Source organism: Myotis daubentonii, chromosome 8, assembly GCF_963259705.1.
Source record: "Myotis daubentonii chromosome 8, mMyoDau2.1, whole genome shotgun sequence".
NCBI classification, from domain to species: domain Eukaryota; kingdom Metazoa; phylum Chordata; class Mammalia; order Chiroptera; family Vespertilionidae; genus Myotis; species Myotis daubentonii.
This window is the reverse complement of record NC_081847.1, coordinates 82,928,231-82,955,532: the sequence shown is the minus strand read 5'-3', so window position 1 is coordinate 82,955,532 and position 27,302 is coordinate 82,928,231. Positions and strand designations below refer to the sequence as shown.

Sequence of the window (27,302 nt, the reverse complement as noted above, 5' to 3'; positions counted from 1 at the left end):
AATCCTCATCTTCAGTGGAACTTAACCTTCCAGCTCAACGTACTCTGTGCTAATCAGATGTGAGGGAAACAAGCAAATCTGGACCTGGAACTCCCACAGGTGAGGTATTCGATGCCTGGAATCTTTAGCAGAAGAATCTCAAGACCTTTTCTCCATTTTCTACCTCAGACCAAAGACGACATTTAACGACCAGATCACTCTCCTAATTTTATTATCTTGAAACAATAGGCAGGGAGGTTTTGTTTTGAGCAAGGGCACTGCAATGGGCCAACACTGTGTGGCCTCCTTTTGTTTCCTGTTTGGGCTGCTTTTGAACTTGGAGTAAATTTCCATTCTTACCATGCTTTCTTTCAAGTGTGCTAACCATGGTTGAGAGGAGGTGGAAGAGAAGTGGTAGAGACAAGCTGAGGCCGAAGGGCTTGTCCTAGAGAGCTGACTCCTGAGGCGTGCCATGTCCCAGGGTCAGCCCTGATGGGGTGCCCAGAGCCTGTCTGGAATGCATGGAGGCTGGCTCTCAGCATTCTCATCTCTAGTGTCAGGAGCACTCCCTGAACATGTATAACTGACCTTAGTATCCATTCTCACCCCTGTCTGAGGAGGACAATGATAGTTGAGAGGATACCCCAGGGGATGGGCCCATAAATATGAATTGAACAGGCTTTGATCAAATACACCTCTGGTGCTACTACCAAGTATAAGAAATGAGTAGGATTCTAGCACCTCGAGATACAAGCAACACATACTTGCCCATGTGATTGTCAATATACACAATAGCTATAAAAGGCATGCGACTTTTAAACAAGATTTACATGACACTGAGCTGTGATTATAATTTATTCATATTCTTACAAAGAAATTTGTTATTACAGACAATAGGAAAAAATACAAGTGCTCCCTAAGAAAACGCAAAAAATACTCACTGAGATCAGGCTAATACTTAGTAACAAAAATTGCTTGTGAAAATCAATACCTTTTAAATTAGACAATGTACAAGGCCTTGAAATGTTCCTATTTACAAGTCTGTGTTAATTCATGGGAGGCCTGTAATTAGCACACTGGGGAGGCCCATTCTGAAGATCCGACTTGGGGACATTTCAGAGGCCTCTGGTTCACTCACACTGCCCAGGCTCTTCCTCCTGGTCATCCCTGGTCATGCTGGCCTTTAGTCCTGCGCCCCCTCCCCCAAGCCCTATTTCACAGATTCCCTTACCAGAGAGATTTCAGTTCAAACACTGAAAATTTAGTTTTTCCACAGGAATATACGTGACTCTATGACAGTTGCAAAAGGCTTTGGTCACAGGGTTTTTAAACTGGAACAATGTTTGTTTTCCTGAGAAAAGGAAGAAGTGAACTCTCCCTCAAGTATTTGTAGGTTTACTTCCCTTTTTATGCATGTTTATTGATTCAGCAAACTGTATATATAAATATTTTTTAAAATATATTTTTATTGATTTCAGAGAGGAAGGGAGAAATAGAAACATCAGTGATGAGAGAGAATCATCGATCAGCTGCCTCCTGCATGCCCCCACACTGGGAATTGAGCCGGAAACCGGGGCATGTGCCCTGAACAGGAATCAAACCATGACCTCCTGGTTCATAGGTTGACCCTTAAACACTGAGCCATACTAGCTGCATGTATATTTTGCACTGGAGCACTGCAAACCCAAAGAGGGAAAATCCTTTCAGATTCCACAGTTTCTCTTTCTGCATTCTCCATATTGAACTGATACAAACTGAAGGAGAAGGGGATTGGCAGAACTTTCTACCACCATCTCCAGCCCATCTGGCTATAAAATCTTTATAGAACGGATAACTTTTAAAAGAAAAATGGGAGAACCTTTAACTGGGTGTCTTTTTGGTGGCTCAAATATCATTGGTTTCTGAGAGAGAATATTTTGAGTGTTCAGAAAATAATACACCTTTTAAAGTCAAAATTTAACAACTTCTAAACACCTAGAAGCAATCTCACTGTAACTTTCAGTCTTTGTAACATGTAAGATAGCCTCAAAGGAATTGAAAATATGATTTTAAAGGGCCCTCAGTTGTTGATGACTTAATTCTACACATTCATGACATTTACAAGATTAATTTAAGGATTAAAGTAAAAATAGCTATGCCGAACATTTTATTAAACTGTAACTTTTTTAGCCCCGGCTGCCGTTGTGGCTCAGTTGGTTGGGCGCTGTGTTCACTTGGGGGTTGCCGTGTTCAATTCCCCGTCAGGGCACATGCCTGGGTTGTGTCTTCTCACCCCGTAGGGGGCCTGTAGGAGGCAGCCAATCAATGATTCTTTCCCATCATAGATGTTCTTATCTCTCTTTCCCTCTCCCTTCCTCTCTCTGAAATCAATTTTTTAAAAATCTTTTTAAAAATGTAACTTTCTATACTATTTAGGAACTGGTTAAGCCAAGAACTTCTCTTATCTCATTGAAGACAAATCCATTCTCACAAGAAAAAGATAATAAACTCCTCCTAAAAAATCCCTTGCAATCTCCAAGAAAAGTAACAATACAGAATAATGTTGACTGACAGAAGTTCTTTCTCCCTAATGCAGCTCTGTTAGCCTGAAAAGAAACAACCATCTTCTGCAAGTGAAATCCACGCATTGACAACACAGAGGCCGTCCTGCTGAGGAGCCGGGAGCAAGCTCAGCAATCAGGTGGCCTCGCCAGGCTGACCACAGCTTATCATGTGTAACTTGCATTGATTTTTCACAAGTCAAACAGCTTATCTGAGATTTCGGGGTTGACTTCGATTTTATGACCATGAATTCCATTTCCTTAAGGCTTTATTTGGTTTACAGAGCTTAATTTTTAATACTGTTAACACCATCTAGCCAACCAAACATAAAAAACATCAATAAATATCAATAATTAGCTCTAGTCTCAGTTCCTCTTTCTGCTGGAGCATTTTGGCTTTGTAAATACATTCCAGCCATGCCAATGCCCCACGAGGGTTTAACATTCCATAGCCAGAGCGTGTGGTCCCGATGTGTCTCTCACATGTTTAGGGATGTCCCTGAAGTCTAAGAGAAACTGCAAAATGAGCTTAAGAACAGATAGCTGGTGGGTTAGCAGGAAAGAGGTTACTAGTGAAAAACAACGATTTGCTGAGACTGGAAGCCAACTGGGGCAGTTAGTCAGAAATGACCGTGACCACCGTTGTGGATGAAGGTTGCTCTCACAGAGGGCTTTCCACCAACATTTTCTTGGCTTGTAGGTAGAAGATACGGTTTTCTTCAGGGTAAGTGACTTTACTGAGGGGCATCCTGTAGAAGTTGTGGTTTTTCGTGGTCATCAAGAGGAACAGTAGTGTGGCCAAACAGAAGGGCCAGGTGGCAGATGGCAGTCCGACCTGAGGAGAAGAGACGAGCACGAGTTCCTTTGAGATCCTGTCGGAAAGCTAATCCACACACAGAACCACCTCTTACTCCATCCTCATTCTGCTGGGGATTTGCCATGGGGGTGGGGAGGGGATGTGTGTGTGTGTGTGTAGGGGGGGGGGGTGTGTGGAATTGCTCTGGACTCTGCGTATGCCCATGGAGATTAAGTCTGAGCTCAGGGCCTTTAGCAGTTGAAATGTCATCATCCATTCTTTCAGGGGGTCAGCTATATTTCCATCTTGTATATCTTTCCCTTGTTCTCAGACATTTAGACTTCTAACACCAGATGTGAAAAGACGATACGTGGCACAGAGATGATGCCTGGCAAATCCCCAATGGCTCCCGACCACTCCTCACATCCACAAGGCCCAGAGTGACCTCTCTACCCCTTGACTTCCACCCAGACTAGGTCTTAGACTCTACTTGCTTTCCTTCTTTTTCACTCTGTCTCCCAAATAGACTCTAAGCTCCTTGAGGGTAAGTCTCTCTCCTGTGCTATCCATGGTGACTCATGAGATTCTGAGCATACACCACATGCCCTGTGCAAGGACCCCATGGGTGTGATGGTACCCAAACCTGGCTGCACATCAGAATAATCTGGGAAGGGGGTTACAAACACAGATGTCCAAACACCAGGTCGGATCCACTTTATCAGGAATGCTGAGGAACTGGGCCTAAGGGTCTGTGTTTTTGAAAATCTTTCTTCCTAGCTGACTCTGTTGTACAGCCTGTCCAATTCTGGTCTGTGGGTTGATGTCTGTGGACCTTTGTTGGGATGGGAAGGGCCCTACAATGCTCTAATACACTGCCTGTCATGCCTGTAACGGCGCTTTGACATTCTACCAGAAAGATATTGTGTCTCCAGACAACCCTCCCAGATAAATTCTCTATTCTGCTGTTGAGAGGACTAGTTACTGTCTTGACCTATTAGCAGCCATGATCACATCCACATGGATGGAGCTATCAGAAACTGATCTGCATCACCTGCAAGGGGGGTGAAGAGAGAAAGTCCAGGGCACTGGGAGGTGGGGGAGGGGGGTCCTGGAATAGTCATACTGGATTCCTCAGGGAAGGGGAAAAAGAAAATCAAAGGGCCAGATAGTGCTGAAAAGAAAGAGGAGAGAGTGGCAGGGGACCCTTAATGGGCAATGATTTTGCCTATTCATTAATTAATCCAGGACATGGGTCTGAATAAATCCTATTGATGACTGACTGGGGACTTAAAATAAGATAAGGGATATGAAAAATGATTGGCTTGATTAAAAAAAATTGAGTCTTTAGCTAATTATCTTTCCTCCCTTTCCTGCTTTCTCAACTACTACATAGTCCTGGCTTTCTGTTGCAGTAAAATATATTCTAAAGTCAACTTCCTGATACTCACAGTTAGAGTCTAAACTTGGTATTATGTTATACAACCTCAATTTCACTTCCTTAAACTAAGCAATCTGATATTCTTAACAAGCCAGGTGACTTTAATTTGGACCAAAATTTACCGTGATGCTGGAAGGTGAGGACAGACAGGTGCAAGAAAAGGGAAAGTGGTGGCTGTCCCAGTCATGGATCCTGCCCTGGGACACCACCCACATGGGCTCCAGGAGGGTTTCCATCTCACGGAAAGCTGACCAGTCATGCTGTGGATAAAGCAAACTCACCACAGCCATCAGATGTGACATGCTGGTCCCCAGGTAGGCGGTGAACAGGGCTACAGAAAAAGAAGAGAGAACAATGCTTGGTAGGCTTCATTTCATTGTGGAAAGGGCTCCCTGTGGTATAAATCCCTTGGAATGTAAACATCCACATTTTGCCAGCTAGCCCAGAACCCTGGTTGCAAGTATGTGTTCGGAGTCAGCAGCTCTGGGTTTGAATCCAGACTCCACCATTTGCACAACGGAGGTTATAGGAACATTCCTCTCACAGGGCTGGTGCAAGCATGAAAGGAGGTAATGCTTGGGCTTAACACACAGTAGTGCTCAATAAAGGTATCTTTTCTGTGGTTTACTATCTTGTTGCTGCTTTGCTGATACTTATGGAAAAATCCTTCCATAGCAAATAAACTTTCCTGTTATTTTATCCAGGCAGAGTAGAATTAAAATGAAATTTATGAATGTTTCTTGAGGTAGTATGGTTTCTATACTGCATCTGGGATTCCCAAACTAAGTCAGTTACCAAAAAAAAAACATGGTATTAAAAAAAGAAGAAGGTAGTAACTCAGAGATCAGCAGAAACTGAGTACAAATGTGGAACTCCTCCCCAGAATAACATTTTTCCAAATACCATTAAGGCCGGCATACAAGCCAATAAATAAATATGCTATTTTTAAATTTACTTTTGGTAAAGCATGAATGCTATTTTTAAATTTACTTTGAGTAAAGCATGAATCTTAGAGTAGGTAATCTGAGGGTATGTGTAACTTTCAATGTAAAACAGCAAAAACAAAGATCTCAACTAGCAAATCATTCATTCTTCAGTTTTGGCTGAAGAGGGGGCTCTGAGAGGTTCAGGAGAGCAGCCTGAGGAGTGATTTGCACACACCCTTGGGCCACCAGCACCCACTGAGATATACTCCCACCTAGTCTTCCTGTCTGGTGAGAAATCACACCAGCTATCTTGGGGGGCGGGACAGGAAATGGTGGGAGGAACTCTGTGATCCTCATTTCCATCCTTTTATCAATATTTTGTCTTTTTATCCTGGTATTTTTTGTTCAACAGTATACCTAATTCTTTCACATCTGAATTGTCTCACGCTAGTGGGAAAGGCTCGTCGTTGGAACCAGTTTGGACTTCAAATCCAAGCTCTGCTGTTTGGTTTGTTGTACAACAAATCACCTAACTTCTCAGGATCTATTTTCATAGTCTGTAACAAGGTAACTTGGAGGTGTATTTTACAAGGAGGTGGTGAATCTCAAATGAAATAGTGTATTTCCACAACAGCAGCTGTCAACTCACCCCTGTCATCACAGGATTGAGATATTGCTCTGAGCAGAAGGGTTGAAAGGATTTCTGTGCTTGGTTTCCATAATTTTATTCTTTTTCCCCCATTTCATTCATTCATTCACTCATTCAACAAATATTCACTGTCCCTCAGTTAAGCACTAGGGACACTCTATCCTTGCTCTCTTGAGTACCAGCTCTTCTGACACATTTCCTGAGCACATGAGACATTATCACCATTTCTCTCCTTTTAATGCCTATTGCACTTCTAAGGCACAATCTTGGTGTTCAAGTCTTTTTTTTTAAATTAAATCTTTATTGTTCAGATTATTACAGTTGTTCCTCTTTTTTCCCCCCATAGCTCCCCTCCACCTGGTTCCCCCCCCCACCCTCCGCCCTCACCGCCCCCCCCCCCCACTGTCCTCATCCATAGGTGCATGATTATTGTCCAGTCTCTTCCCGCATCCCCCACACCCCTTCCCCCCCCCCCCAAGAATAGTCACTCCACTCCCTTTCTATGCCCCTGATTCTATTATAAATACCAGTTTATTCTGTTCACCAAATTATTTATTCACTTGATTTTTAGATTCACTTGTTGATAGATGTGTATTTGTTGTTCATAACTTGTATCTTTACCTTTTTCTTCTTCTTCCTCTTCTTAAAGGATACCTTTCAGCATTTCATATAATACTGGTTTGGTGGTGATGAACTCCTTTAGCTTTTCCTTATCTGTGAAGCTCTTTATCTGACCTTCAATTCTGAATGATAGCTTTCCTGGATAAAGTAATCTTGGTTGTAGGTTCTTGGCATTCATCACTTTGAATATTTCTTGCCACTCCCTTCTGGCCTGCAAAGTTTGTGTTCAAGTCTTATATTGAACTTGGTGTTCTAAGTGATCTCCAATTCCAAGTTGCTTTTCTGTCAATAGTAAGTGTCAGACTATCTAATAGCAGCTGCCCATCAACTAAGACTTGCTGAGTTGGGCTGGGAAAGCCTTCATTAGAGGTAAGTTCTGCACATCACAGTTTGTAGCTGATGACCCTGACAGTGTTCTGGATAGTCGAGGGGGAGAAAAGGCCCTTGAGTGCTGAAGGGAAGACTAGATTTCCATTCTTCATAGACAATGTCCCTCCCAACAGACCACCATGTGTGAGTCCTACCATCATATCCTGGCCACGCAAAAGAGGTACAAAATGTGTTTACAGTTTGCATTGATAAAGTAACATAATTGAGGGATTCCCTGGTTTAGAGGCAGGGAAGGCAGCTTTGGCAGGCTCTATCAGAGTTTGCCAAGTCTTCTTTCCTGAAAAAGCCATATAGTAGGGCACCTCTGTCATAAATAACTGTTATTTATTTACCCTGGCTGACAAGGTTGAGTTTTCTTTGACAGCATCAGGGTGATGTGGGCAAGCTGAAACTTGCCATGACATTTTGCACGTGATATTTGCTTGACAAGAGGGGCTGGAGGTCTGTCTCAAAACTTGATGTCTAAAATGAAAAACACTGAGAGTACCCAGTGTGATGAAACAGACACCTTTACACACTGTTGGTGGCAGAGGACATTGGTATGGCTTTTGTGGGATGAATTTGGCGTCTATTAAAATTAAAATCAGCAGAGCTGGAATTTTGGCACCAGGGTGTGGGTTCTTAACTGATTCAATATACTGCCTTAACCTTTATGCTAAACTAGTAAAGAAAATCTGATCCACTCAAAGGAAGGTAGGCATGGCAGGCAGAGTCAAGATCCCTAAAGATGTCTCCGTCCTAATCCCCAGAACCTGTGAGTATGTTACCTTACATGGCAAAGGGACTTTGCAGCCGTGACTAAGAAATCTTGATAGAGGGAGATTACCCGGGGTCATCCGAATGGACCCAATGTAATCACAGGGTCCTGATAAGAGGGAGGCAAAAAAGTTCTATCCAGAGAGTAGGATGAAGAATGATCACTGTCGGCTTCATACTCCACTGTATTGACAGAACTTTGTTTTGTTTTGTTCAATTAGCCAGTGTTACTTCTATACTAAAGAAAATAATGAAGATATTCCTGCTTTGGGGAAATACATCCTCAAGCATCTTTGGTTTCACCTCTTTCCATAGTCTGTCAAGGCCTCATCCACAACTCTTTTGACCAAAACAGTTTCTGCTTGACCTTTAAGGATGGGCTCAGGCTGTTCCCATGCTGACCCTGACCAGCCTCTCTACCAACAGGAATTTCTCCTCCCAGTGTTTAGGACTTATGGAAAAGCCAGCTTCTCTAGGAGGTGCATCTCAATGATTCTAAACTAGAATCATATCAATATCCCTGCACCCCTTTGTCCCCCAGGAAGTGTCATTCCCTTCAGTCTTGCACAGCCATTTTCAACCGTGGTGCCGTGGCACACTGGCCTGCTGCAAGAATGTTTAAAACATGCAACACCTGACTATTTAGTCAGGGACACTGACCTCTTTTCCCTTAGATTGTTAAAAAAAAAAAAAATGACAACAGCCAACACATCTGGTGTGAAGGAATCAAAGTCATACCTATTTTTTGTCAGATCAGCAAAAAAATATATATTTTTTGGTGCGACACAGAATTTTAGTAATTACTTTGTGTGCCATGAGGTGAAAAAGGTTGAAAATCGCTGGTTCTAGCACATTATCTTAAGTGATTTTACTTGTATTGAATTAGGAATATCAGAGGCTATGGGAAAACAAGAATCCCTCCCAATGGCCTGAGAAGTTCATTAGCTTTTCAAATCTAAATCACTGAAGTCTGTTTTCACCTAAGGCCTGGGCTTAACGTTTCAGGTTGTTAGTCAATGTGGGTGCTGGGTTTGCATTTACACTGCCCCCCCTCCCATTGACTGGACGTCCTTTGGCCTTAGTTCCCCAAAAATCAAATGAGAAGGATGGTGGAGTGGAGCTCTCCAGAGCCCCGTCTAGCTCTGTGGGCTGAGTCTGGCTAGAATGCAGGGATCAGAAAGGGTTAATGCAGCAGCTCTCACAATGTGGTCCCCAGAGCACCAGCACCAGTTCCCACTTACACTTGGTTAGAAATGCAAACTCCTTCCTCCACCTCTAACAATGAGCGAGGATCTGCGGGTGGGCCCAGAGGTCTGCATTTTAACAAGCCTGCCAGGTAGTTCTGATGCACACTCAAGCTTGAGAAGAGCTGGATGAAGGTGATCCTCCAAAAGCCACACAAAATTCTACCTTAGTCACCAGGGGAAATGGCTCCGCATTTAGCTTGAGTTATTTCCGCTTCGTTTCTTGGGTCAAATGATTTGTGTGAAGAACACAGGACAAGTTGAGTTTCTATGCCCCAATATACACATATGACAAAATGGAGAGTACCTTTCCACAGGCTCTCCTGTCTCAGTCACCACCTAGCTGGGCAGAGCCGACTTGAATATTCCCAGAAAGGGGATGTCACTCGCCCTGGTCACACACTTAGAGAGCATGGGTCCCAAACAAGAACCCCAGCCCTAGTGTCTCGTGCAGTCCTTTTGTACTGTTTGTCCTGGATTTTGATCCCACAGTCACCAGCACCCCTCCCCCTAGATGCACAATTACTCACCACAGGCGAGAGCCAGGAGGTGGGTTTGCCAGGTGAGCGCCATGAACATCCCTCCAATTGCAATGCAGGCCAGAGAGCTGTTGAAACCCCAGAGTCCAAAGTAGATGTTCTCGAATGGAGCCGAGAGGCTGAGCCCTGTTAGATAAGACAGGAGCAGTCAGAGCAGCGGACGGACGCAAGGCAGGGTGCCCTGGAAGGGGCCTCGGGTGGAGGCAGCCACTGACAACTGTTGGTCCCTTGGGGCAGAGAAAGGTCTGGAGTACAGAAGGTGCCTGAACAACACCGGGGCGGAGGAGGTGCTCTCCATGCCTGCTCACCTGCTGCTACCCCTATCGCCGACCCGATTGCAGCGTGCAGGCACATGAGTGGGGAGGAAAGCAGGATGGCGCACAGGAAAATGAGCCCCGTCCACAGATTGTCACAGCCGTATATCTGACCAACACCCACAGGCAGGGATTTCAGTAACTGCAAAAATAATTTAGGAAATAAGTCATTAAAATGACTGGACAGAAACCCATAGGACTCCCACAAGCACATATGAAGTAATTTTAGATTTAACATATCTAATCTTTTGAGATAAGTGTCATTAATTTAAAAAATTCTCCCTCTCTCTTTACAGAAAAATCTCAGTCCTATTTCTGCTTTATTCCCAGAGATACACCAGCCTTTCCCTGGTGTACCCTTCCCTTCTCAGCACCCCCTCCACTCCCTGCTCTCCTGCCTGCGCAGACGCCTGGCCTTGGTAACGGTGGTGCCACTGACCCACTGTGAGGATCTCCCATGCCTCCCAACGAGGGTGGCAGGGACCACCACTTATACGTCTACTGCTTTCAACTGTCCATCCCTGCTGGGGCCAGTCCATCCATGCATCTCTACAGTCCATAGAAATATTATTGTTCCCATGCAATCTGGTGGTTAATGAAGTCAGGGGATCTTAACCACAATTCAGAAGCAGGTCTATACTATGAGTTTGATTCTACCCTGAGCCGGACCCTAAATTCTTCCCGCCCATGCTGGATTTTCATGTCTACACAAGATTACTTCCTGTTTCTTCTAGACCAGAGAACTGGAGACAGGCACATCCAGCAGAAGCAATCCTCAGGTAGCCAGGGGTGGAGAGTCGGGTGAGGTGGGAAATAAGCGCTGATGCTGAGGTGGCAGTTCAGAGGGAGGGGAAGGACAAGATCCCCACTTCCCCCCACCAGCACTGTCTGACAGAGCTTCGCATGGTCTTGGAATAGTCTGTACCTTTGTTGTCCAATACATGTGTCTATCGACACCTGAAATGTGGCTAGTGAGGCAAAGGAGCACAACTGTAATCTTACATTTTAATTAATTTTACATTTAGGTTAAAATACCCACATGGGGCTAACAGCTACTGTATTGGACAGTACTATTATAGGTCGATCAATGAATACTATAATTTTTAATGGGGAGTTATAATACGTTTCTTTTTATTTTCCTTCTGAGTTATTTCCAAATGCTCCCATTCATTTTCTGAGCAAGAAACTAAAGAAAAGGCTACGTAAGCTTCTCACATGTTTTGATCACCCAGCACAGAGGACAGCAAAAGGTGTTTTATAACCTCACCGTGGGAAAGCCAGTTTTTTTGCACATGAGAAAAAGTAGGGTTTCTTTGGTTTTCTTTTGATTTCAAGTGTTCTCTTGCTTTTAAGAATCATGGAAACAAGGATATTTATTAAATGAACACCATTAGGAAGAGCTGGAACTTTATTTGGGTTAACCAGGTGTTTAAAAATGGTGTTCTCTCTATGCACATCTGTAAAGAGGTACATAGTATACAGCCTTCAGGGTGGTTCTCAAACTCTGGCCCACAGCACAAGTATTTGGGGGCTTGCTATACAGGTTCCCAGGCCCCACCCCCGGAGATTATTATTTAGGAAGTCTGAGATGGTGCTCATATTGGTACTTAAAAAACAATGATTCTGATGCCTACTGAAGCTTGAGGACCCAGAATTATTGTACTTATTCTGTGAGATCGAACATAAGAAAAGGCAGAACAGAGAGGTTCTGTGGGTAAAACAGTAAGCAGCCAGTCCTTTTGGCAGGTCATGGAGGGCTTAGCCCCAGGTGGAGGTCCCTGCATCAGTGACTAGCCCCCATCTCACCCATCCAAACAAGGGCCAAGTTTGCAATAGAAGGTGTGATTTCCAATGGAGCTATGTTCTGGAATTAGCACTGCAGATCTTAGGGAAAGTTAGCTTTGACCAAATAGTCATTTAAAAAAACCCCTAAAGCCCAAAGCTTTGGAGAAGAACAAATGCTTTAGCAGCAAAATGAAGACAGGAAGTACCCCCCCGCCCAACCAACTGAGTCTCCATAAGGCTCTGAGGCCCATGGGCGAGTAACCAGGAGGACGCTGGCTGTCTTCCAGAGCCAGGGGGAATATGAAGAGATCGTGTATCTTACCTTCAGGCCATTGAGGTCAGACCAGGTGACATTGGGAACCGAGGTTATGGGTGAGAACAATTTTCCTGGGAAGAACGGATTGTAATGTCCTGTGGCCGAAAGGTACATGGTCAATGCCATGTTGAAGGGCAGGGTGAAGATAGGGAGGTCCCATTTGCCGAACACGGAGTTCAACCCACTTGAGAAAATTGGACTAAAAACAACAACAGAAGAGAATGGAAGAATATGCGTGTGGCAACCAATGTTGACAAACTGAATCTCTCTGCTAGGGATGGCTTTTGAATATGCTCCTAAAGTGCTGCGTTGGAAAACCGTTCACAGAAAAAACAAACAAAAAATTCAAACACACTTGAGATAAATCCTGTCATAGAGAGAATAATTCTTACATAGAGTAAAAAAAAAAATCAACTCATAGTTTCTTTGGCTTTTGAAAAATTACATCTGGGTTGCTTACAGTGAGCCATAAACCTCTAGGTTTCAAAAACATTTTTCTAGTATTTAAGACATAGGAAATAAAATATTATTTACATAGGTAAAGCCACATGTGTGACCTACTCGATCACATGCCCTTCCCTCCCCCTCAGAGGCGACCACGATCTTGAACTTGTCTATATCTCTACAAGTCTTTAGTGTATGTATTTTTTTAAAAGATAAACAATTATCCAAGGGAGGATGCAGGTGATGTGGGCTGGATGAAGGTCTTAAACTCAGAGGGACAGAGTTTTAGGTCAGTGCTGGCGAACCTATGACACGCGTGTCAGAGGTGACACGCGAACTCATTTTTGGGGTTGATTTTTCTTGGCTAAATGGCATTTAAATATATAAAATAAATATCAAAAATATACATCTTTGTTTTACTATGGTTGCAAATACCAAAAAATTTCTATATGTGACACGGCACCAGAGTTAAGTTAGGGTTTTTCAAAATGCTGACACGCCGAGCTCAAAAGGCTCGCCATCACTGCTTTAGGTCCTTGAGCAGGTGAACTGTGTGACCTTGGGCAAGGCACTGCTTGCTCCTCAGGGCCCTTGACTGTAAACTGGGGGTGGAATTAGTTGGTCTCTGGGACTCTCTTGCACACTCACTTCTTGACTTACTCAGGGGGCCATCCCTTTAAGATCAGAACTTCGGATTTCATGGGTTGTGGGAGGGGGTGTGGTGAGCACCCACAAGCAATGACTCTTGCCCTTGAACCTGTTCCCCAGAGTAGGCTGGGAGTTACCTCCTGGGCAGGTGGGCTTTGCTGCCAGGTTCTCCTCCACACCCTGCAGGTGCAGCCTGGGGGGGGGGGGTGGCTCTCCTGCAGACTCTGTTCAAGGCGGGCTTTACTTCTCATTTGTGTGGATATTAGTATTTTATATTCTAAATATGCTACAGTAAGAAGGAAATGTTTGCTTCCAAAAAATAAAAATAAAAAAGATTTGTGACACTGTCAGCATGGAAACTAATTTGAAGAATTCAGGCTTTTTTTTTTTTTTTTTCTTTTAAGGAACTGAATTCAGTAAGTAGCTTTTTCTTCATTCCACCATGATGCTGACACCATCCTCAATAAAAATTTTGTCTGAAGGAAGTGGGGCAGGTGGGTAAGGGGAATTCATAGAGGCACAGTGGTTCTCAAAGTGGGATCCCTGGATTGGCCATATCAGCATTATCAGGGAACTTGTTAGAAATGCAATTTCTCTGCCTGCCCAGGTAAGCATTGATCCATGAACCAGTAGATCGAGGTTTGATTCCTGGTCAGGGCACATGCTGGGGTTTCAGGCTTGACCCCCAGTAGGGGGTGTGCAGGAGGCAGCTGATTGATGATCCTCTCTCAGCATTGATGTTTCTCTCTCTCTCTCTCTCTCTCTCTCTCTCTCTCTCTTTCTCTCTCAAATCAGTAAAACCATATTAAAAAAAGAAAAGAAAATGCAAATTCTCAGGCCCCAATCTGTGTTTCAACAGGCCCTGCAGGGGATTCCGATCGTGTGCAGGTTGAGGACCACTGATGCAGCCAAAGGCTCTCAACTTTTGTTGTACTTTATATTTTTTAAAAAATATATTTTTATTGATTTCAGAGAAGAAGGGAGAGGGAGAGAGAGATAGAAACATCAATGATGAGAGAGAATCATTGATTGGCTGCCTCCTGCATACCCCCTAATGGGCATTGAGCCAGCAACCCAGCATGTGCCCTTGACCGGAATCAAACCCAGGACCCTTCAGTCCACAGGCCGACGCTCCATCCACTGAGCCAAACCGGCTAGGGCAACATTGATTGTACTTTAGAAACTTCTGCGGCTTTTAAAACTTCCAATTGCCCAGGCAACAACCCCAATCAAGACTGATTACATCAGAATATTGGGGAAAGGGGAGAGGTGGTATGAAGGGCCATATGTACCAGTGTGTTTTTATGTTTCCTTTTCCCAATAGACACAATCCGAATCTAAATTTTTAAAAATGATTCCTCTAGAAGTTGCATTATATACATAACATGAAATTTATCACGTAACCATTTTAAAGCGTGCACTTATAGAGCACTAAGTACACTCACATTGTTGTACAACCAGCACCACCATCCAGTCTCAGAACATTTTTCATCTTGCAAAACAGAAGCCCTGTACCCATTAGCAGTAATTCCCCATTCCCACCCCCTCCCCTATAATTTGTTATAAAAGCATTTCAAAGACCAGTTATAACTTACCAAGTCATGGACATCACAGAGACAGGGAATAGCAGCCACCAGAAGTAGTCTCCCTTGTTTGAAAAGACGGCCATAAGTATCCCCACGAGGGTGGCGTTGTAGCCGTGCAGCCCGGCTGCGATTGCTGACCTGCGGGCGAGAGGCACAGCGTGGGCATTTTCCGGGTGGACACTGGCTAGGCTTGCACTAGTGACACTTGTAAAGTCCAGGTCATATTCACATTAGAAAATGAGATTATATTTAGAAATCTATTTCCAAGTCTATAGAAGCCAAATACTACTGAAAATGTGAAAAAATACAAAAGTACACGTAGAACAGCCCCTACAGAGGCATCAGAGCTAACGATGCGCCAAACCAGTTGTTTCCTTTAGCCTTTCCTTCGGGAAGTTATTATTTCTTTGAAATCATTAAGGGCCTCTGGCTTGAATAAAGCTTTTAGATGAAACTGTTTTTGAAATCTGATTTTCTTGGTCAGGTGTAAGATTCTTGAAATGAAAATTCACTTTCACAGTGTCTTTGACTTTACAATTTAACATACATTTTATCTTCCTGTGCTTCCATTTTTGCTGTCTCCAAACAAAGATTTCTAAGTTAGTACAAAGAAAGACAATTACTTTTCTTTTACTTGGCAAAGTATTCCATTTGATTTGGTGCATATTTAGCACCTAATTTTTTCTTGGGGCCCTTTTTGCTTCTGAGCATTTAACCTCACTTCCTTTTTGTTCTTCCATTCCAGACCCCATATTCCATTCCCCCCCTTCCTATTATTACCTCTCACGGAAATGGCCACGTAGAGACCTGTGGTGATATTGTCTTATAGATGAAAAAGGGGCCACATACTAAACCTGACAAGCTTAGGGGTGGCCTGTCTGGGGGAGGGAGGGATGCCTCCAAACTCAGAGACCTAAAGTAACCTCATAGGATGGTCTGAAATGAAAACTTTCTGACTAAAAGCAGTTGCAAGGTAAGGTGGTCATGCCCTAGGCTGGTGTTCTTCTCTAACAAAGGTCAATCTTTACCTTAACTGAGCCTGTCTATTTTTTTTTTTTCATCTGCAATAACATACCCCTGGAATGTCAGGGTAATTTTCTTTTTCCAGACCCCTCAGGGTGCAAACACTGCACCAAAGCAGAGACCTCAAATCCCCTCATTGTTATTATCATTTTATCCTATACCCACCTAAGTAAAAGAAGTATGTATCTTTAAAAAAAAGTTGCATTCCTTTTAATTTTTACTCAACCCCAGAGATTTCCCCGCCTCTCTTTCCCCCTCCCTAATCTATCACCAGTGGATTTCATGTAAACCCCTTAGGTCTTCCTCTTTGATTCTTGTGTAGAAAATAAGTGGTAAAATCGCCATTTTCTGGAGCATTTTCCTCAATCCCCTGAGATTGTGTTTCCTGGCAATTGTGGCCAGTTTTGCTCAAATAAAAATTCTTACAGGTTTGGACATTTCTTACATTGACTGTTGGCCCTGCTTGTCATGAGATTTAGGGGATTCTAAGGGAATATGTTCTTTTAAATTTGAATTTATTGGTGTTACATTGGTTAATAAAATTATATAGGTTTAAGGTGTACAGTTCTATAATACATCATCTGCATATTGTGCATTCACCACCCCAAGTCATGCCATTTCCATCACCATTTACCGCCCTTTACCGTCTCCTGACTCCTCTCACCCTCATTTTCCTCTGGTAATGACCACACTGTTGTCTATGAGGTGTTTTTTTCTTAACCCCTTCACCGTTTTTTACTTAGCCCCCCACCTTCTCCCCTTGGATAGTCTGTTTCTATTTTGTTACTTAGTTGGTTCTCTCCTTAGATTCCACATATAAGCAAAATTACATGGCACCTGTCCCCTCTGACTGACCCACCCCACCCAGCACAGTGCTCTCCAGGTCCATTTGTGCATCTGCAAAAGGCCAGATTTCCTTCCCTTCCATAGTAAAGCAGTGTTCCGTGGTGTAAATGCACCACAGCTTTTTTATCCACTCATCTACTGATGGGCACTTGGTAACCTCGCTTCCTCTCCTGGTCAAAATGGTTCCCATGTTATACCTGGGAACTCGAAGCCATTGGCAACACCTGGCACCATGAAGGGCCTGGCATTCAAGGTCGAATGAGCCACAGGTGTGAAGATCATGGAGTGAGTGGGTGAGATCAAATGCGGGGCCCCAGGGGGAGTTGACACAGCCAGTGAGCCATACTCCCAGGTGGCAGAGGATCCCGTGAGAGCTCCTTGGCTTGTTGGTAATTGGAGCAGGAGGCACCCATGATCAGCAAGATGATGTCATGCCGAGTGAGAGCATTAGAAGAAGGACTCCCTGTTTAAACGTCCTTTGTCTACCTTTAATAATCCACCAGGCCGTGTGGGAGGTGATGCACTTTGTATTGATTTAACCCAGGAAGTGATAACGCCCTTCACAATTGGGACTAAACATGATGACACTGGAGAACTAATGCAAAGACGTATCCTCTCAAGAACTGACTTTCAGAATTAATGCTTTAGTTTGGTTAAAAAATTTAATGGCAATGCCTACAAGTTGTGGAACACCCTGGTTAAAGCAGCAAGAATATGTATATTCACTTAAAACAGAGGGTTGCTGTTTTAATGCTGTCCTTTGAGGACCAGGATGAAGAAAAGAGATTTGTAAACTAGCACATGTGAATATGCCTGGTCTTCTAAAATATACCTGATAAGGAAAATGGGTCAGTTAGCGAAGCAATAAAGGAACCTTTGCTATGGCACAGTCCGAGACCACACCTCCAAAGTGGAAAGACCATTTCTTGACATGCATTGGGAAAGGGTTTAACCTAAGATACTAAATCACCTTCTACAGATAACAAATCAGGCTCCTTGGAGCTGATGCAAAAGTGGAGCATTTGCTGACTCTCTCCCCAAGAATCTTCTTAGGCAATGCACAGTAAGAGCAATAAGAGCTTAGTTGTGTAATGACAACCCACAGGGGATTATGCATTGACCTTGAACACTGGGAAGACCTGCAGCCTCCCTGGAGAAACGGGTTAGTCAGGAGTGTTCTACAGCCCTGATGGGTGTCAGCTCATCCCTTCTCCTTCTTCCTTCTCCTTCCCCTTCTTCTTCTCCTTCTTCTTCAACATTGTAATCACATTTAATTCAGTAGTTCTTTTGTAAAATGATACTAAGACTGTCAGAGAAGTGTGACCACCTACCAATGTATTTTCAAATAGGATGATTTCCTTATGTTTATTACTTTTAAAAATGCCATAAAACATTTTAACCACTTGACAGAACACTTTGTAAAGTGGATGCTATTTCTAACCTAGCACATAATTCAGAAGATATCCTAACACTACAGTCAGAACTTGCTGACTTGAAATTTGTGGTTATTCATCTCTCTAGATTACAGGGGTGGGCAAACTTTTTGACTCGAGGGCCACAATGGGTTCTTAAACTGGACCGGAGGGCCGGAACAAAAGCATGGATGGAGTGTTTGTGTGAACCAATATAAATTCAAAGTAAACATCATTACATAAAAGGGTACGGTCTTTTTTTTTTTTTTTTTTTTAGTTTTATTCATTTCAAATGGGCTGGATCCGGCCTGCGGGCCGTAGTTTGCCCACGGCTGCTCTAGAATCTCAGCAGAATGAATTTACTGAACGAATCATGGACTAAAGATATAAAGGAGATTATTAAGCCAATAAGCTTTTCATGCATTTTTGCCCAAACAAAAAAAAAATGTTGATGATAAATATTGATCGATTATTAAAGAAGATCCCTTTAGAATCTCTCCTGGGATTTACTTGTAGCTTAGTTCTGGTTACCATGTACTGCTATGAGAATTTGGCATTGTTCAGACTGGCTGCTTATTCAGGTGCCATGAATAAAAGCAAATATAAAGAGTTCTGTGGAATAAAGGTTGTTTCTCCTGGGAGGAGTGGGGCTTTATTAGGGCTACTCCTGTGTCCTCAGAAGTGAGAAAGGTGGCTTGGATGGGTGCACCTACCTGTCCTGACTGAGCATCAGGGCTGTCAGGGTGGAGACCGCGGTTCCTATAAAGCCATTGAGAGCCCACCAGGGGTTCTGGACCAGGAGTCCCACCAGAATCAGGATTCCGCTGATGGGGTTGTTGACAAGCGCCACCTGGGACAGGCCCCGCAGAATCCAGTCGAAGAACTGGAGCACTTGGGGTTTGTCTGCAAAAGATGACAAGGGCAGAGCTAAGAAAGCAGTGAGGAGCCCCAAGTTTAGGGCCCTCTTGAGCAAAATCATCAAAAGCCCCTCTGATGAAGGTGAAACATTTTTTTTATATTCTTTGAACAATTTTCTCTTTAGTGGCACCCAGATCCTTAACCATGCAATTTCTTTATGCTCAACCCACGCTGCCCCTAGTAGAATTGCAGCTCCGGAAAGTGTCAAATGCACTTATTCATCACGCGTAGAGGTACAGACTTTTAAGCCAAAGGACTGAATTACCAATAGTAAAATATTAGATTTTAGGTACTGAAACAATAAAATGGAGCCAGTTGTCTTCCTCTGATAGGAGCAAGATCCTGCCCTGACCACTATCTCCATTAAAAAAAAAAAAGTTTGAAGAGGCTTGCAGGTTAAAAGATAAAACATTTAAAAATGGGGAGGAAAGAGCTAGAAAGTAGGTGAATACAGTCAAACCTTGGTTCTCAAACTTAATTCATTCTGGAAGGCTATTCATGAAATGATTTGTTTGAAAATGGAATCATTTTTTCCCATTAGAAATAATGTAAATTGAATTAATCCATTCCAGACCCCCAAATAATTTACTGTTTTAACCTTTCTTATATACAGTACATGTCTAATGTACTGTTTAATCTATAAACAAACACTTCTTAAATGTATCGAACCATCCCCTTCTAGCCTGAAAGGAATCACTTTCAGCACTCGGTCCAGCTCCCAGTGGTGTCTTTCAGATCTTTGCTTGTTCACTTATCACTGCCTCTGAAATGCTGTCACTGGCTAAGTGCTTGTCATTTATCCAAATCAACAACAGTTTTTCTGCCTCTTCAACTGCCTGTGATCATTGTTTCTTTCACACCCTTTGCAGCATTAGCACTCTTGATGGCCTCTTTATGTTTTAAAACTGTGCTAATGATTGATTTTCACCAGCAACAAAAGCATTCTCTCCTTTGTTTGTTGCCTGAGAGATGCTTTTTGTCACGCTGAGATATCAGCATGAAAGGGTTGTCAGGCCCAAAACTGAAGCTTGGTTCTACGACAATCCAACCGAGACATTTTTTTTCTCCTGAACAACTTGGTGGAGACTGAGATTCGAAAACTGAGGTTTGACTGTATAACTAAAGATACGAGTAGTAGCATCAGCAATTTCTTCCAAATACATTTCTCATATCTCATCAAGGGATGGAAGGAAAAATACCTTTAAGCCAGTTGGCAAATTCTTTCATGTCACCGGTGACATAGCCAAGAGCCTTGGGAAGGCGCCTTCTCCTTCGACGTGGTGAGGTCAGGTTTTCACCCCGGTCCACCTTAACCATAGTGGGGCTGTCCTCCATGGCTACCTCTTCCCCTGGCCCCTTGAGGAAAGAGCAGAGCTTGTAAACACCCGTGAGCAGGCTTCACCAGGCTGGTCAGCGTAGGGCCTGGTCACAGTAGCCACAGAGGATGAGTTTAAATGCATTATTTCATCTGGACCATGACATCTCATGATATTAAGAAATCACCATTTTCTTCTTGAAATATCATCATGGAGATGATTGCCCAAACCCAAATTCCATCCTACTTTCGTGATTACTGTCTTTGATGCTATCATGAGAAGGTTCTTGTCTTTATTATCATAAGGTTCGGCTCCTAATTCAACAAACATTTACTGAGTTTTTATGTCCTGCACTCAAAGACCTCATTCAGCCTAGTGGAAAAGGCTGGAAAACAGTTAATTTCAACATAACGAAGCACATAGTAATGTAGAAAGAGTTAACGTCACATGCTTAAGCTTCATGTTGTCAATTAAAGGAGCCAGTCATCAGATTACAAAATGGTGCTCACTGATGCAGCCCAATCAGCTGCTTTCTAAGATCAACAGCCTTTTAAAATTAAAACTTAATTTTATGGAAAAGGCTTTATGTTTAAAAGTTTGAAGATAAGAAAAATTTTAAAAGCAGTTTGTGTGTGTTAACACTGCCTAAGAAACCCCATCACACACATTCTTAAAATTCAAAGATTACTTGAATATGCCCAGCTGGAGTGGTTCAGTGGTTGAGCATCAACCTATGAACCAGGAGGTCAGGTTCGATTACTGGTGAGGGCACATGCCCGGGTTGCAGGCTGGGTCCCTGGTGGAGGGTGTGCAGAAGGCAGCTGATCAATGATTCTCTCATCATTGATGTTTCTATCTCCCTCTCCCTTTCTTTCTGAAATCAAGAATATATATATAGATTATGTCTTCACATCAGGGAACCACTTCAGATATTCCTCATTTTTGGAATTTGTTATTTAAACATTTTAAAACAGGCAAGAGTAACATTACACAAAGGTATAGAAAATAGGAAAAGTGGGAGTGGACCACGCTGTTGAAAACCAAAGAGTTGTAATGTAAGAACTGTACAATAGAAGGATGTCCAGGGTGTAATTATAGTAAACATGCTTCAGAAAAATAACAACAACATAGCCATGGCTTGTGTTCACTTGAGATTCTCCCCTCCCCATGATTAGTGTGAATGGGAAAGCACCAGCATCACCAGAATATGGTACTCTGCAGACAGAACTGGTTTCATGGTAGACACAAGAGAATACCAGTGATGCCATCTCAGAGGTAGGCAAAGGGAGAAGACAATGGCACAACCACCTGGGGCATGCAAGAAAGGCCAAGAGCACAACCAGGTTAGTGTGAAGTAGGTGAACACCAAAACCAGAAGGCATAACTGTGGAATGCTGAAGCCACAGGCACATAAGACACGACCACAGAAATACCAAAGCCCATGTAGATAAACCAGCTCACCTTCTACCTGTGGCTGGGCTGTAGATAAGGGGTTCTCATGGGTATTTTTGGCCCCTTCATTGTTCCATTTACCATGGCCAACAAAGAGCTATTAACAGATAGAAAAGTTATGCTTTGTTTTCCTTCAATCCCGACTCTAGTTTTGCCTTTTATTAACCCTAATATGGAAATCAATGTGGGTAACTGACTTTTTATTACATAACTATTGTACTTGCATTGTGTTATTTCACTGTTTAACCATCCTGCTTTCAAACAATGGTGAACCATTAATCATAACACAAAGTAGAAGGTATTTATGGAACACATTCTAGATTAAGCTATTTTGTTTTGACAAAATAGTGTTAGATTCTTGCATTTGTGAGACATCCAATGAACCTTTGCATTAAGAATCTCTTCAATTGAAAACTGCTGGAGGTTAGGAGCCAAAATAAAGTCTGTATGGAGCTCACTGGCCCCAGAGTTAAACATGTAAAACTGAATTAGTAAGCAATTATAAAAAATTGTCTTTTATTTCATAATCTAAGTGATGGCTACCACTTATTTTCAGATATCTCCCTCTTTAAATCTCATTATTGAAAATATTGCCTGGTAAGCCCTTCCTCAGCTACAGTGACTCATTTTAAAAGCCAGGCCAACTTATTGGAGGCACCAGGCTTCTGCCCGGGCAGCCACAAAAGGCTCAGATACAACCGCCCCGAGTTTCTCAGATCAGCATGGAAGGAAACCAGTAGAGGGGCATTTTCCCTCGAGTACAGAAATGAGTGGGAACATATGGGTTATTCTGGGGTGAACAAATTCATGTTCTCAAAATTTCCAGCCTACATTTATTTGTTTTCGAAGGCTTGAAATACATCATCGCCTCCGAGATGTTGGAGATACAGATACGAAACTTGATAGCATAACTGGCCCGACGTGATCGGGAACCTGAAGGGCCTGAGTGCCCTGCGGAGCCGCCCAAAGGTAAATAAAGACTGAATTTTCATCTCAATCCGCAGCCCGCCGTCAAGAAGGCTTATTGCCACTGTCTTTCCAGGGTCCACGCCTGGGGTGTGTGGTAGGGCCTCCATGCTTTGGACACAGGAGTCTTCTCCTGAGGTGAGCAGACAGCTGCTGCTGATTGAGAGCCAAAGGAACCATTTGTTCGGAACTACGAGAAGCTTCTGGAGACCCTGGGAGCCCTGACTTCTTGCTCTGGAACTCAGGCATGAGCACTGGTTATGAGAAGCCAGTAGCTTAAAGGCTGCAGTTCATCCTACAATTTTATCACCCTAGACCAGCGGTTCTCAACCTGTGGGTCACGACCCCTTTGGGGGTCGAACGACCCTTTCACAGGAGTCGCCTAAGACCATCGGAAAACACATATATAATTACATATTGTTTTTGTGATTAATCACTGTGCTTTAATTATGTTCAGTCTGTAACAATGAAATTGGGGGACACCACCACTTTAGGAACTGTATGAAAGGGTCGCGGCATTAGGAAGGTTGAGAACCACTGCCCTAGACTCTATCTATTTGGGAACTTTAAGAATCCACACAGCCTAACTGGAAAGGCGATGGGAGACAATGGAGCAAGGATCATCCACTGGTGCTCAAACTTCTCAACTCTAATTAAGTCGGCCATTAACCGGAGGCAGGACAAGAAAATGCAAGTAAGAAACCCTAATAAAATAGAAGCAGGATAAAAACCCCAGGCTAGTTTTTCCTAGCTTTCCCGTCATCATCCAAACCCGGCAGCTCACCCATCCGGCCTCTGAACCATGAGAAGTGCCCTGTGAGTTTCTGGACCCAGCCCCGTGCACATCCGGGCAGCCCAAGCCGTGCGCTCAGCCGAGCGTGAGGACCCACTGCCCAGGCTCCACTCAGGAAAGACAGGTGCCCAGGCTCCCGGAGGCAGAGGCTGCAGGAGGAAGCATACCTGTTCCGGCGGCCCCCGGGCCCAGGCCAGCTTTAGCCGGGAGAAGCCTCCGCGTGTCGCCTCACCAGCTTTATTTCCAAAAGGGTTCCTCCAAAGAGGAACAGCAGAGGCGTCACCAGCGCCGCCAGTCAAAGCCCGTCCATTCATCCTCCTTCCTCTCCACACTCTCCGTATACGACAAAGGGCAGAAAATACAAGAATCAGCAGGACGCGCACCTTGGTTCTGCCGGGCAGGTGAACTGCGAGCTGGAGGGAGGCAGGAGCTTGCCAGGGGTGTTCCTGGGTGGAGGAGACGTGGCCCCCGACTGAGACCTCTAACGGAGAGGGCCGGCTTCTCCACCAGCCAAGCGCTCCGTCAGCAAAGGGAGACAATGAGCTGACCACACACACCGGATGTTCATTTTACATTGCTTAGAACGAAACAAACGAAAACAAACAAAAAATGGTGGCAACCTGTTCTGCAAAGACAGCGACACAGATCTTGTTCCGCTGCGCGTTTCCACTACCAGGAGGCTGGCAGACCTGAAGCCTGCTCCAGTGGGAGGGGTGGGCTTCGGGGTCTGAAATGCTTCAGGCCAAACGGTTAGGGCTCCATCCTGGAGACAGAGGCCCAGGCAACTATTTCCTCAGTCTTGTTCTTTACACATGTGAGGAGAGGAGTGGTGCGGACTCTGATTTTCTCTGGCTACACATAACACACAGAGAAAGCCCAGTCTAAGAGAATGCTAAATGGTGTTGTTTTTTTTCTTGTATCTGAATAACAATTGTTAAATATGGGACATCGTCTTGTTAATAATAAACAATTCTTAGTTGAAGTCTACAAGTGTGGCAGCTTTGTATTTATTTTTTTAAACTTCCGTTGCATCCAAGGATATAATTCTCCCTTCCTAGTTCCAGAAAAGTTGTAAGTGTGGCATTTCTTTCTCTCTCTCCCTCTTATTTAATTTTTACTTTCTTCTACTGCATCAGTATGAAACTCAAGAACTTACACTCTACTAGAGTCATTCAGAACCATCTCCAGTTGTGGAATATATCCCTGTCACGGCTTAGAAAATAACTGTGTGCATGTGTGTTTATCTGTGGTTAAACCATCTGGTTTGTTAAGCACCAAACTGATGTGTCTATGGGTTACATTGCACATATTTTCGTTTGAGAAAGAGCAATGGTAAGACTCATCTCATACACCGTTAAAAAAATAAAAAAGAAAAGAGGAAAGAGAGAGATAACAGAAACCATCACATTTCATCAGAGTAGACACGTAGCCCTCCTGCCCCTGCAGGGCTCCTGCCTTCCCCCCACTATCAAAATCACACACATCTTGGAGTATCACATCCTCTGAGCTCAACATCACTATTTTCTCAGAGCCAAGAGACGGTAAAATTTGAGAGCTAGGTGGGGTTTGAGAGAGTGCATAGTTCAAGCCTTCATTTTATAGAAGAGAAAACTGAGGTTCAGAGTGAGGACCCTCCAAGTTCACTCAGCAGTCAGTCTTACGGAATAGGAAAGCCTTGGCGGTTCTTTGTCTTTCAGTCTGGAGCACGTTAGCACCACCCACGAGTCTATTCAAGTCAACAACCAGAGAAGAACAGCTTCTGAATGCAGCCTGCAGCAGGCACTAGGGCTCAGTGGGGTAATAGACTCAAGCTGTCTCCATGGCTGCTTTGAAATAACTCAGAGATAGATGGGGGCTGAACAGTGACAAAGGGCTCGGCCACCCCCAGTTTTACCCTGTGCCCTGGAAGGAATCAGTAACCGTTCTGACAAATAAACATCTCCTGTGCCTCAAAGTAAGCCTCATTCTCCTGCATCACTGACACACCCACACCAAGGCTGGTGTGTGCTGAGCTTAACGTCCTGAGAATGTTCTGGAAACTGCTTTCTGGCAGGAATCAGAAAGCCTAGATCACCAGTGAAACAAAACAGTGCTCATCATTCTAATACAGGCAATATCAGAATTTCAATCCAACCAACACTCCCCATTTTATTATTCAAAATAAAACTCATTCTATTGTCAGCATATATTAGAAATTTGTGCAATTAGAGAGACCCAAAAGTCTCCAATTTTCTATGTCTCAAGTACAGGCATAACTTGGAGATATTGCAGGTGTGGTTCCAAACCACCGCAATAAAGTGAATAGCTCAATAAAGCAAGTTGCACAATTTTTTTGGTTTCCCAGTGCATATAGAAGTTACGATTACACCACACTATAGTCGATTAAGCATGGAATAGTCTATTAAGTATAAAAACACAATGTACGTAATTAAGAACAATTTATTGCTAAAAAATTACTAATCCTGATCTGAATCTTCGGTGAGTCATAATCTATTTTCTAGTGGAGAGTCTTATCTTCAATTTGTTAACCACCCACCACCTCGCCCCCCTAATTTACACAAAGCACAACAAAGCGGAGTGCAGTAAAATGAGGTATGCCGGTATCACTTTAAAAAAGTAGTACAAAGTTTTGGATATGGATACAGAAGAAAGAATTTAAATATTCAGGCTCTTCCATATTAAGACACTTTCAACATTGACATTTATTTGGTACTTACAATCCTCTTTAGTATTTTAGGTAGTTTTTGATATTAAGTGGTGGGAGGTGCTCCGTTGTCCTTAAAGCTGTAAGCAGAAACAAAGAGAACGCTGTCAGTTATTCCTGCCTCCTGATTAAAAGGCCTTTCTCTTGGGAACACACTACTCCTAGCAGCCTGGAGGTCTGAATTCCACAGTAGAAAGTGCAGCTGCAAGGAACTTGCCAAATGCATGGCTTCCTTGAGCCAGCGCGCCCTCCTGGAGCTGAGCACTCCCCCTGCAGTAGGACAGCACATGCTGGAAGATCCATAAAACCAGATTAGAAAGGGCCATTGCCAGCGGCCCACTTTTTTTTGGAGTCAGTTATGCCTCCAACTTTACTTCATTGTTTCCAGAACACAGCCTGAAACGCGCACAGTCACCTAGCAGGTCCCCGAGACACCTTGATGCAGACCCTCTTCCAAGTGGAACTCGGGTGCTGTGCCCCCACCCTGCTTCAGAGACCAGAAACAAAGGCCTGGCTTCCAAGCTTCCAGGGAGAGGCCTGGGGCTTTGGGAAGCTTGCTTTCTAGTTTGGCAAAACTCTGACTTTGCTGTTTCCACCCAGTTCCAAACTCTCTGAAACATTTCTCCATTCAAACAAAGAAAAGGGAAAAGGAGCAAATTTTAAAGTGGACCGAGCACCCAACAGAAGTGAACAGAAATAAGGAGGGTACTCACACTCCGGCTGGCTTCCCGGGGCAGAAGGCACTGGCTGATAAAGCCCAGCCGGTCTCTGCTGGAGGGAGGGTGCTTAGGAGGAGGCAGTGCTGGGAGGGAGGCACCCAACAGCTTTATAGTCAGAACCCCACTCCGCATATCCGTGCACTCAGCTCTCTCCTCCCACTTCAGGCACCAGTGCCAAAGCA

General features: G+C 43.7%; 1 protein-coding gene across 2 annotated transcripts; it reads right to left on the bottom strand.

Annotated features, from left to right (window-relative positions):
• Nucleotides 1–816: 816 nt before the first annotated feature.
• Nucleotides 817–27,302, bottom strand: SLC14A1 (solute carrier family 14 member 1 (Kidd blood group)). Of its 2 annotated transcripts, XM_059707202.1 has the most exons (10): nt 27,115–27,302; nt 26,415–26,481; nt 20,370–20,526; nt 18,966–19,155; nt 14,981–15,109; nt 12,300–12,492; nt 10,187–10,334; nt 9,870–10,004; nt 5,035–5,084; nt 817–3,354 (listed from the first exon to the last, which is right to left on the bottom strand). In XM_059707202.1, the coding sequence occupies exons 3-10, from the start codon at nt 20,503–20,505 to the stop codon at nt 3,181–3,183; spliced, it is 1,155 nt and encodes a 384-aa protein (XP_059563185.1). In that variant the 5' UTR covers nt 20,506–20,526; nt 26,415–26,481; nt 27,115–27,302; the 3' UTR covers nt 817–3,180. The 2 variants fall into 2 exon arrangements, with proteins under 2 accessions (XP_059563185.1, XP_059563186.1); XM_059707203.1 differs by lacking the exons at nt 26,415–26,481; nt 27,115–27,302 and adding an exon at nt 23,865–24,235.